The 12530-nt window shown below is 39.1% G+C and overlaps 1 protein-coding gene across 2 annotated transcripts; it reads left to right on the top strand.

The window, feature by feature from the left end:
• The first annotated feature begins 3429 nt into the window (after positions 1–3429).
• LOC111340882 (solute carrier family 22 member 15) lies at positions 3430–12500 on the top strand. Of its 2 annotated transcripts, XM_088742097.1 has the most exons (10): positions 3430–3787; positions 4999–5186; positions 5678–5917; positions 6531–6749; positions 7156–7290; positions 8140–8258; positions 8775–8883; positions 10292–10338; positions 10614–10686; positions 12049–12213. In XM_088742097.1, the coding sequence occupies exons 1-10, from the start codon at positions 3512–3514 to the stop codon at positions 12065–12067; spliced, it is 1425 nt and encodes a 474-aa protein (XP_088598223.1). In that variant the 5' UTR covers positions 3430–3511; the 3' UTR covers positions 12068–12213. The 2 variants fall into 2 exon arrangements, with proteins under 2 accessions (XP_088598223.1, XP_022803538.2); XM_022947803.2 differs by lacking the exon at positions 10292–10338 and having other exon boundaries at positions 3431–3787; positions 12049–12500.
• Positions 12501–12530: the final 30 nt, after the last annotated feature.

Below are 12530 nucleotides of genomic sequence, written 5' to 3'. Positions count from 1 at the left end.
CTATGCGGTTCCAGTGTGGTGTCCCTTTCTTGTAAAAGACATTGTTTTGCTGGAAAAAGTCCAGAGAAGAGCGTCGAGACTGGCTCTTGGCCAAAAGAAAGGCGAAATGGACTACGAGGAACGTTGCTCCATTTTAAAGTGGTCCGCATGCACCATCAAAGAATCGAAGACTGTATTTTTCTCTGATCGAATGTTATAAATGTATATTTTCTCGAATTAATCTCGAATTCCAAGAGTTTTTCCAGTTCGCGTCAAATCGAACAAGAAGTAATCATAATTACAAGCTGAGGTTTCAAGCATCTAGTTGTAACTGTTACAAATATTTATTTTTTGTGAGAATTGTAAAAGAATGGAACGATTCACCTGAGTGGGTTGTAGGGGCGGGAAATCTTGCATGTTTAAGCGTTCTTTAGGTTCATTTTTAAATATTTCGTAGTACTAGAATCTTAATATTAGAATATTTTTAAGATTTTTCTTTTGGGAGTTTTTTTACATAGGGCCAACCTTCTAAACTCCCTTTGTAAAGCATTCTTTGTACATTTATCTTTGTTTTCAAATGCTTTGAATAAACGTACATACATACATACATACATACATACCTACATGGTTGATTTGATAAAGCAGGTTACTAGGTAGGCAAGACTAAAGTCCTGATGTGGACCTGCTAACTAATTTAAAACTTTACACTTAATTAAGAAATAGAAATATGTACATATATATAGAAGTTACTAGTATTACAATAATTAGTTCAAAAATATGTATAAATATCGTCCTTATTCGTAATTGATGAAGATTCCTTTGAATAAGATATACTGCTCAAGATCAGTTTGTTTTTCTTCAGTTTTTCTTTGAAAGCTTCAAGGCTGGAAGCCTCCTTTATGCTGTCCGGGAGGGTATTCCAAGCAATGGCAGCCCTATGTTTAAAGGTCAATCGTCCTGTTTCAGTTTTTGGTCTTGTTACATTTATGTTCAAGGATTTTCTAAGGCCATACACTTGGGCACTTTTTGTAACTAGTTTATTAAGTAGATCATTATTGAGCCCATGGAATGATTTGTAAGTTATTGATAAGATCCTTTTTGTGTAGAAGTGGGAAAGGGGAGACCAACCCTTTAGATTTCTCAAGTCATTTATGGTTGTTTCCCTCGGTAGATTATAGATTAGCCGCGCAGCTCGTGCGTGAATACGCTCAAGTTTCTCCAGTAAGGCCGAAGAGCATGATCCCCAAACAGCAACTCCATATAGGACGGATGGGATTATGGTCTTGAAATAGATAGTCTCTAAGGTGGACTTAGGTAAAAACTTAATTCTCTTCAAAACACCTAGTTTCTTGTTGAATGATTTACACACAATTTGAACATGGTCATTCCAGGATAGTTGCCGGTCAATCGCTAGCCCAAGGCGTTGCATGTGCTGTGTCCGTAAATTTTTGGAAGTTTTGGCCACTCTTCAATTGTGGCAGTGGTCCAATGAAGGCACGCTTTGAGAGCAGTAATGCCTCGGATTTAATCTCATGGGTTGTCAGTCTGTTTGAGGTACACCACGAAAGGACTTGCTTCAGGATAGATTGTAAAATTACTATTATACTGTCAACATCCTTGCCAATAGTAAAGATGGTGGTGTCATCTGCGAACATAAATAACTCACCATCGGAGATGGCATCAGGAAAGTCATTCACATAGACAGAAAAAAGCTTTGGACCTAAAATGGATCCTTGAGGAACTCCAAACTTGATAAGTCTGCGATTCGACTTGGTCCCAGATAGTTGTACAAATTGACGACGATTACTAAGGTAGCTGCAAAACCAGGACAGGAAGTTACCCGCAATTCCCATTGCCTTTAGCTTTTCTTGGAGGATAGTGTGGTTAACCGAGTCAAACGCCTTGTGAAAATCAATGAATACGATGCCAACTCTGAGGCCATTTTCCAGGGCTTCTTTCCATGTTTCGGTGAGATGGAGTAGCAGACCTTCTGTTGAATAGTTTTCACGAAAGCCCCACTGATTATCGCTTAACAGGCCGAGAGATTTGATGTGAAGGTCAAGAGAGGTACTAACTATATCTTCCAAAATCTTCCCTGGGATGTTCAGGAGTGAGATAGGTCTAAAATTGTTGACATCGGTTGATCTACCTTTTTTGAAGATTGGATTGACTCGAGATAACTTCCAGTCTGTTGGAAATGTGGCATCATCAAAGCTTTTCTTAAATAGAGGCAGCAGACTATGAACGACTGGGTCACCAAGCAACTTGAGGTCCTTGGCCAAAACAAGGTCAGGGCCTGATGCTTTCCGCGGGTTAGCAGCCTTGTTGACTTTACTCTTAACCTCATCCCAATTTAGGTCAATAGAGGATGTAGTAGGTGTAACACGGTAAATGAACTTCAGTAGCAGTGAGCAATCCAAAGGCTCCAGGTTATTAGTGAGATCTTCACAGATGTTAATAAAAAAGTCATTGATGTATTCGGCTTTTGAAAAGTTGTCTGTAATGATTACATCATTGTTTTCGTCTATAATTGGTCCAATCGGCTTGGCTTTATGTTTTCTAAGGACCTGATTACTTAGTTTCCAAAAGTCTTTTGGGTTCTTCGACTCGTTGAACTTGCTATGCCAATAGCTGGACTCAGCATTCCTTAGAAGTTTTTTCACTTCATTTCTCTTATTTCTGTATTGTAACCACTTTACTTGATCTCCTCCTGACGCCTTGGCATTTTTCAATGATTTGTATCTAAGGTTCATTTGCTTCCTGATTGATGAGTTTATCCAAGGTAGGGATTTATCTTTCACTTTAACTTCTCTAACCGGGAGATTTCGATTCAAAACATTGTTATATAGGTAGTTCCAGGTATACTTGTACATACGTATGTATGTACAAGTCTTGTTTGGTTCTTCCGCTGCTACTTGCCTGCTTGCTTAATCTGAAATTTCACTTTTAGCTAACGAAAAAAAGCTAGACGAAGTACAGATGGCATAAGAGCTTTTTCTCCATGATCTATACCCTGATAGAGCACGCCCTTTCAACAAATAACAGCGCGCGTTATATCCGAACTTTTACTATAATTGTCAGTAAAAGTGATTGCTTAGTTAATAGAGTGCTTTGATCCCGCGCAAAAAAAGGTGCGTAACTTTTGCACATGTCGGCGATGAAGTCGCATAAAGCGGTGACCCTCGCGGGTTTATTGTGCTACAAACAGTTGGCTTTCTTTCCCGGCTCTTGAAATAAACAAGTCAATCCTTGATTCTTATTGAAGCGAAATATTTTTGCTATATAGTGAATCCTTTTTTGACCAAGCTTGTTCGTCTCAGTCCATGAAAACGTAAAAAAGGAACTCTGCCAATATCCAGCCATCTTGACCTCACGCTCGGTGAACAAACAGAACAAACCATATGTATTGACCCCACCCGCGAGAGTAAGCATTTGGGAACAGGGTAACCGCGTTGCGTGACACACGACTCCACCTCCGAGGAGATAAGGATAGCGTTATTTTAAACACGCTTAGCCCTCGTTTATCATTGTTATGGATACCGACGAGATCCTGGAAGAAATAGGAAGTTATGGACTCTTTCAAAAGCGAAATTCTTTAATTCTTGGCCTCATAATTTTCGTGCTGACCTTTCAAACGGTCTCCATGGTTTTCATCGGAGGTGAACCAAGATGGCGTTGCAAAGCAAACAGCCCTATTTGTACACAGAATGAAACATTCAGCCCATACGACGACTTTTACGAAGCCAGATGCAACATGAGTACTGACGACTGGGAGTTTACCACTGAGTTTACATCCATCATCACTGAGGTAGGCCTGTTGTTTCGCTCGACATTTGGACAGCTGTTTCGTGGTCAAACTTATAATTCCCGTGCAAAGTCTGACCTGGATAATTTGTCTACAAGAGCCTGTGGGGTCTGTGTTCAGATAAACAATGGTGGAGAATCTGAGCATTCTACATTTGAGCAATGCCCTTGAAAACATGGTATGATGCCGAAAACTATGCTCCAAATTTTTCAATGCGCTCAATTTGACAAAAGGAGCTTTCAAGAGCTACTCAACACCCCCCCCTCCCTTCAATTCCTACCATGAGCAGGTGAAAAATGCTAAGATTAACAAGCTTACCGAAGTTCAGAACACAAAATTTTGCTGTATTAAATTCCTTAATTGCATGCACGAAAAGCAGGCTCACTGTTTACATTACTCAGGCTACAGATTTCACCTTTTATTGAACTGTGACATCAATGGGAGTTTTTTAAAGTCTACTCATAATGCTGCCACCATGCCTACTGCTCAGATTATAGAATTATGCCCAAAATTATGCTGACATAATTTATCTGACCTTGGGTCTTACCTGCCTTGAGGCTAAGTTTCTAATAGTGAGAAGGGGAAATTGGGGTGGTTCTCTGGAAATTGAAGTGGGGGGGGGGTGGGGTAGGGTGTATGACATGCTTCAAAGTATACACCCATGGGTCTTTGATATAGTTAAAGAAACTCTGGATTCTGCATCATAGTTAGAGGTGTGCTGTTAATGAACTCTTTGAACACCAAGATCTCAATGGCAAGTTTGTCTATTGTCTATTATACTTTTCGTGCAATGTTTAGTCCAAATAATTTGCTGTTGTAAGGAGAAACTTTTTCTCAGTTGCTCATTGGAGTGAAAAAGTTTATCAGTAAACTTTTTGCATCTCACCTTATTTACTGGATACACATTACTTTTTCCACAAACAATGAACATGATATAGCTTGCTGTTTGTTTTGGAAAACTGTAAAATAATGCTTCATGATATAGTTTGGATATATCAACAAAGTTGAAATGGTAAATTGGCCACCGTAATGATTACAAAAGCTGACGTTTCGAGCGTTAGCCTTTTGTCGGAGCAAATTCATGATATAGGTTAGCCCAGCATGCTAATGGACAGCCAGATAGATGTTCAGGTGGTCTTTAACCCTTTGCAGCAATAGACTTTCTTAAAAGGCATCATTGTTTCGTTCATGTTTCTTTTTTTTTTTTACTCAAGTGGAATCTGATTTGTGGAGGGGAATATTATGCCAGCCTGTCACAATCCATACTGTTTATTGGGTGGATTCCAGGAGCATTTATTATTGGAAGACTGTCTGACCAGTTTGGTCGCAAACAAGTTCTTTTTCCTGCAGTTTTTTTTGTCACTGCTACTTCACTGGCAAGTTCCTTTGTTCCTGTTTTATGGTAAATACCGGTAATATGAATTCATAGCTACAGCTGATTAAAAAATCAAACCGTTTTGACCCCTAGGAGTGACTAATGCATCTAATTTCTCTTTACAATATCATCCCTGAATCAAACATTAAGGTCAGGAGAATAGGGAAATGATCAGCATAAGAGTGACCAGGATCTAATTTCTTCTTACAATATCATCCTTGAATCAAACATTAAAGTCAGAAGAATAAAGAAAATAAACACCAACTGAAGAAGCACTTGATTGTCAAAAAAAATTCACCCTAGCAGCACTTCAGGAAATGTAAAGAGAACAGTACGGATGATATGTATACTGATGTTAGGGTGTAATATACATTTTCATGTAGATCATACTTGATGCACAGGGTCTAGGTGGTCTTAGCTCTGATTGGACTCCTATGTCGTAACCATCACTGTAATTAAACTATTAGCGATTTTATAATATTGATTTTTCTTCTCATATAACATTTTTTTTTCCTCAGGCTGTTTTTGACTCTAAGGGGAATAACAGGGTTCTTTCAAGGGGGGGTTTATATAACCCTCTATGTACTCACAACAGAGTTTGTTGGACCGAAACACCGAAGTTTAGCTGGGACAGTGGTTTGGATTTTCTACACTTCTTCACTGATTATCCTGAGTGGATTGGCATATGGAATACGTGAATGGAGAACTCTTTCAATTGTTATATCAGCTCCTGGATTTGTACTATTAATATTGTGGAGGTGAGGAAATAACATGGTCAGGTAAGGGTGAAGTTATTTTAAAAACCTGTTGTGTTGTAGGGTTTGGCCTGGAGAAGCACTGGAGCATGGGTGCCAATAAGATATCTGAGATGAGAGAATTCTGTGGCTACTTGGTAGAACTGACTGCTAAGTTACTACATGTTATTCCACCTTATTTTTTTCTGATGCATTTCGACAGGTGGGAATCTGATTTGAAAACCACACACTCAAAACCAGTCCTGAATTTTTTCTGCGCCAGTCAAGGCAAAACATAAAGAAGCAAACCAGCGGAAAAAAATGAGTATTAAGTTATTATAAGTTATAAATGAATGTATTTATAACCTGAGTGTGTGGAATACCTGTGTCAGGCCCCAGATGTGTTTTGGAAAATGTGGAAGGTAATGAAATTCTATAGTATCATTTTCCAGGTCTGATAAGCTTTGAAATTTGGGTGTGGATCATGGAAAGTCATTGAAAATTACCTAGAATGATATTTTTTAGAACTGCAAGAAAAAAATTATTTGTGGGCCGTGGAAAATATCAAAGATGTCATGAAAATGCTTCTGAAAAATATGAACCTTGAAATTTTCTTTTGGAATGTTTTATCTTGAAGGTGGGTGCCTGAATCTTGTCGATGGCTAATAGTTCACAACAGAATGAGTGAAGCAAGGAAGGTGTTTTCATTGATTGCTACCATAAATAATAAACAACTTCCCACTGAGAAACTTACACTTGCAGAGAATAATCACGACGCTGTAGAGGAAGGTGGATTTTTGGATTTGGTTCATACCAGGGCCCAGGGTTTAAGGACTGCTATTCTTTGGTTTGCATGGTAAGCATTGTTGACATTTCTTTTAAAAAATAGTCACATAAATAATTCAAGCTACTATAAAACCCTAGATGAAAGACTCTCAAGGCCCAGATTCAATGCTTCTACTTCCATGACATATCATCCATAGCCAGTCCTTGTTACTTTCAATAGTTATGTTTCCAGGACAACTCTTGCCCGAAAAATAAACTGAGCAAGGCCCATTCCTACTTTCAATTAAGATTTTATTGTACAGGATGTTTGTAGTAGACCATGTTTATTTTAAAAATTTGCTTGAGTGTCATGGTAGTACAGATATGGAAATTAGCCACATGCTTGTGCTTCTCACTGAAGTTAAACCGTGTTGGCTGGGGTTACAACTTGAATGGGTGACTGAAAATAAGTCATTAATGTATCAAATAATTGTCAGGTTTACTAATTCCATGGTTTATTATGGAGTACTGCTGAGTGTTGGAGTGCTGGGTGGAAGTCTTTACCTGAATTTTTTCCTCACAAGTGCCATTGATATTCCTAGCAACTTTTTTGTTATTTGGTTCATGAGTTGGTAAGTTTCTGTTAATTATTAGTGGGGTAGGGTTGGGAGTAGGGAAGGGGAGAAATCAGCCATATCGGCAGTGACAAATTTCTTTGTCATTTTCAGAGGGGGGTGACTGTTTATAAGTAAGTTTTTGTAGACCTGATGGGCAGTCCATTTTTGTAGTGTAATTTGTTGTGTTAGTCGGCAGAAATCAGGGAAATAGGATATCTCAATGTGGCTAAAACTGTTCATAGTCTGTGATAATTGTTAATCAAGGACTAATTCTGAAATTGGTTTTTTGGCAAACAAAAATGCAAAAATATAAATTGTAGATCTACCAGTCAGCCTGTATGTTAATAGGCAATCAGCAGCAGGCAGCTGGCAAGTTGGAAGGTTGAGTAGTGGCTCGGTGGATGAGTAGGTCACCATGCCTGTCATTTAGGTGTTTTATCAGTCAGTCAGTGAGTCAGTCAGTCCATCAATCAGTCCATCACTATGTCAGTCAGTTGGTCAATCAGTCTGTCAGTCAGTCGATCAAGAAATCAGTCAGTCAGTTAGTCAGTCACTCAATCAGTCAGTCATTCATCCATCCATTCTCTCTTTCATTCTGCTTGTCATTCAATTAAAGATGAAAGTAATCAATCAATCAGTGCATCAACATCTCAGTCAGTGAATAATCAAGAGATCTTTTAGTAGGTGTTAAGAGTGTTTCATGGTGGTTGTGTGGGTTGGCAGTTAATCAGAGAGTTACCATTTAATTAAAGTAAGTTCCCCCTGTCTCAGGTATAGTGAAAAACACTTATTGCTTCAGTTTCACATCACCTACTATAAAGTGACAAGTGAGGTATAGTGTTTTTTTGTTTTGTTCAATTCCAGGGAAAAAGGAATGTTTTGTAAAAGTTTTTATGGTAGAAAAAGAGCTTTAATCCTTTGTATGAACCTGGCAGCAGTGTTCTGTATCACTGTATCCCTTATTCCTCCAGAATCTGATCCAGGTGAGGGAATTGTAGAATTAAATTGTAAACCTTCCCATTTGCTTACCAAGTGTAACTACTGAGTGACCAATCCAGTTACAGAAAATGTGCAGTAAATTACATCTAAGTTTTAAGCCATCATCACCCACTTTGGTCTGAAGCTCTGATTGATCAAACTGAATGTGCCTGAAATCATTGCTGGTTACTCCTATGACGTGGTGGTTGAAATTTTTTTAAGAGACCATAGCTGTAACAGTCTTAAGCATTGTAATTTAAATAAGCGTGTTTTTGTTAATCTAGTTTAATGTTTGTCATCCAAAATTTTTTATTTTGTGAAAAGGTTTTTTTTTTTTGCAATCAAGTTAGTGCATAGGTAGGGTTACCAAATGGTTAGTGGCATTGTACTTGATTTCTGGATTTCCCAGGCTTAAATACTCCACATCTTGCCACTCAGTTTGATTCATTTTCTTGATAACATATCTGTTGATTGCACTATGTTGTAACAAGTTGAGTTATGTTGAATATACTTCTATTTAGGTACCACAGCTGCACGTGTCATTTTCACAGTCCTTGGAAAGTTCTGCATCAATGCATCATTCAGCACAATTTACATTTTCTCTACAGAGCTCCTTCCCACAGTCATCAGGTTTACTGGAATTTTTTTTTCATTCTTTTTTCTGAAAACATTGGAAAATTGAATTGCATAGTGAACAGAGAGGAAAAGAATAGAGGGGTTTGACATTGTGGAATTCTTAAGTCAAGTGGAAGATTTTGAAGGGCGGTTGCTCACATCTAGATATAGTTTAATGTATTCAATTTTTCTGTGGTGCGATAAAAGGGATGGCTCTGGTTAAACAATCCAATAAAAAATCTAAATTATTATGAATACCATAAATCCTCTAATAAGCTCCACAGGAGGCTCATTTATTTCAGGTACTTTGGGGGGTGGCTTATTAGAGGAGGGGCTTAATAGAGGGGCTTAATAGAGGGGGGCTGATTGATTTAGCCCAATGTTCACTACCAGGATACAATAGGACATGATATACCTTATCAGTAAAGTCTGATGAGTTGTATGATTTGTCATAATCATCTCGTAAATCAGTAAAGCAGAAACACACCAAAATGGCAAACTAAAGTCAAATGAACAACAATAATGAAATGCTTCATCATACTAGTACTACTTAATAGAGGGGTGGGCCTTAATAAATTTCTTCCTCTAGAGAAGGGGGCTTATTAGAGGGGGTTGGCTTATTAGAGGGAGGGGCTTAATAAATTTCTTTCTCTAAAGAGGAGGGGACTTATTAGAGGGGGGTGGCTTATTAGAGGGAGGGGCTTAATAAATTTCTTCCTCTAAAGAGGAGAGGACTTATTAGAGGGGGGTGGCTTATTAGAGGGAGGGGCTTAATAAATTTCTTTCTCTAAAGAGGAGGGGACTTATTAGAGGGGGGTGGCTTATTAGAGGGAGGTGGCTTATTAGAGGGGGGTGGCTTATTAGAGGGGGGTGGCTTATTAGAGGGAGGGGCTTAATAAATTTCTTTCTCTAAAGAGGAGGGGACTTATTAGAGGGGGGTGGCTTATTAGAGGGAGGGGCTTAATAAATTTCTTTCTCTAAAGAGGAGGGGACTTATTAGAGGGGGGTGGCTTATTAGAGGGAGGGGCTTAATAAATTTCTTTCTCTAAAGAGGAGGGGACTTATTAGAGGGGGTGGCTTATTAGAGGGGGTGGCTTATTAGAGGGAGGGGCTTAATAAATTTCTTTCTCTTAAGAGGAGGGGACTTATTAGAGGGGTGGCTTATTAGAGGGAGGGGCTTAATAAATTTCTTTCTCTAAAGAGGAGGGGACTTATTAGAGGGGGGCTTCATAGAGTATTTACAGTAAATATGTTTCCTTTGAAAGAAGTAATTTAAAATAATGAAAAAATTAAAATCTGAGACCTGTCCTAGCTTAAACTGTTGTTCTTGAGCAGACAACTATCAGAAATAGCTATCAAGTTGAGAAAAGAAATAATCGAAAAAAGTATTTGATTAAATCAACACTTTTACCGTTATTTTTAGGACACATGAGGACGTAACAGTCAGTGCACTGAACTCCGGATATAGAGGTGTGGGTTTGGGACTTAGTAGGGACCTTGTGTTGTGTTCCTCACCCCCCCCCCCCCCATATAAATATATAAATGGGTGTCGGCGAACTGTCAGGGTAGCCTGAAGAGATACGTGGAAGGGGGTGAGCAACCTTGTGATGGAATGACATCCCATCCGGGGGGGGGAGTAGTAATACTCCTAATTGCTTCACACTACAGAGACTGGGTTAAACTTCAGTTGGATGGATCACTAGGGTCCAGTGTAGACATAACTTTTTTTGCTTTATTCTCACTAGGAATGTGGGAATGGGAAGTATGGCTGCATTTGATCAGATTGGTGCTAGCATCGCTCCATTTGTGGTTTTACTGGTGAGTAGAACTTCAAGTAACGTTGAGTCAACTCGCACCAAAGTGCAAAATTTACTCTTTGACTTCTTATATGAAAGTATGTGAGTAATTTCTAAAGGAGAGTCAAAAGTAATCTGCTTGTGCATTTGTTTTTCTTTACTTTACCTTGTGATTGGTTCAGTAAAATCTTGCCACCACCCAAATTATTCACTGATGCAAAACAAAGCCCAATCTGCGTGATCTGGTCACTTGTGCGGTTTTCCTGCTCGTTTATCTTTTCACACTTAGTTAGGTCAAGCTCCCATTTCGCCTTCTTCTTGATTTTTTGTTTGTTCTGATTGGTTTTTGTGATTTTTTTTTTCGGTTTCATGACGCTCAGTCGAAGAGCGCTCGTGTTTTGTTTTCATCACACCATCTTCCTCTTTTTCTTCGGTGTAGTTAACACTTTTTCGTGATACAGAGTCTGCAAGCAATGTGTTAGAAATTAGCAGTCGTGCGCCCATCCGTTCACGCGGATGTCGAAAGCGTTAAGTGGCAATTCAGTAAGATCTTAAGTCCCCTATATGAGGGTCAACTCGGCCGCATTTATTCAAAGAACCCTCTTTTTACTGTTTAATTTTGCAAGGAGAACTTGAACACATGCTTACAGTTTTGAATTGAAATCGCACATAGATGTATACAGTTTTCCTAATAAAAATAAAGGATCTTAACTTCTTTTCAGTGTCTGCGACCCTTGTTTCGGGCTTTGTTTATGTTGAAAAGGTTCCGAGAGGGAAGGTGTCTTATCCTACGGCTATTTTCCATGCGCGAGTTACAACCGGTCCGAACAAGTACATTCTGAAAGGACTGAGAGTGGTTCTCTTGTGTCCTTGCGGTGTCTCTCTAAATTACTGGGGACTTTAAGCAAACCACGACGGCGACGGCAACGAGAACGTGGAAAAACAATAGATCTAATTGGCAGAACAATAGCCCAGCACGTGCGTTTTAAAACTTTGTACATTTCTTAGCCGTCCTTTGCAAAACAACAACTTGAAATCACCAAATTTGCGTCGTCTGCGAAGCGAAACCGCGACGGCAAATTATTTTAATTTACATTTGGAACTCAACGCTACTTTTATGCGTTATGTTGAGTTTGAGGTCTGGCGCCGCCCTATGAGACGGTAAACACATGCAGCCATTTTCGAAATTCTAACTAAAAGTAGAAACTCATTTTTTAATCGACGTCTTCCGTGCCGTTGCCGTCCTGACTGCTTAAAGTCCCTAGCAACTCCTTAACACTGCTCTTAAGTCACTAGTTCAGGTTTATGCGTGTTGTCGAAGAGGTATTTTTGTTCGAACAAGCCCATTTATTCTAACCCTAACGTTCCTATTCTATTGCGACAGGATAAAACTCATCCCGTAATCCCATTTGCTGTGATGAGTGGCTTTGCTTGTTTTTCTGGTTGCCTTTGTGGTCTTTTGCCGGAGACTCTTGGACGGCGGACCTTGGAGACATTAGAGGACATGTCCGATTCGTCTCCACATAACAAACTGGACAACAGCGATCAGAGTGAAGAACATCTAACTTCGTCGGTGTAAAACTTCCGTGTCTGGGCTCCTTGTGGTCTAGGACGCAGTAACCTTGCCTCCATCTTTGAATTAATTGTTCAATTTAGGAAGGTTGTCAAGGACACCTATACTGAAGTGATCAACAGGTCCTACATTATGTATTTTGAAATCATGACCTTGAAAATAGCTCTTATTAAGTGCACGTTTGAACTAAAGGAAAGCGTTTTCATGGCTTCCAAGTTTGATGTTCAACAACGATCAAGTAATAAATTCGTTTGTAAAGACAATTGAAATTCAACCACTGACTCTCGAGATTA

Source organism: Stylophora pistillata, chromosome 12 (genome assembly GCF_964205215.1).
Source record: "Stylophora pistillata chromosome 12, jaStyPist1.2, whole genome shotgun sequence".
In the NCBI taxonomy this organism is placed as follows: domain Eukaryota; kingdom Metazoa; phylum Cnidaria; class Anthozoa; order Scleractinia; family Pocilloporidae; genus Stylophora; species Stylophora pistillata.
Note: the sequence above shows the minus strand (reverse complement) of the source record. Positions and strands in the feature narration are given on the sequence as shown.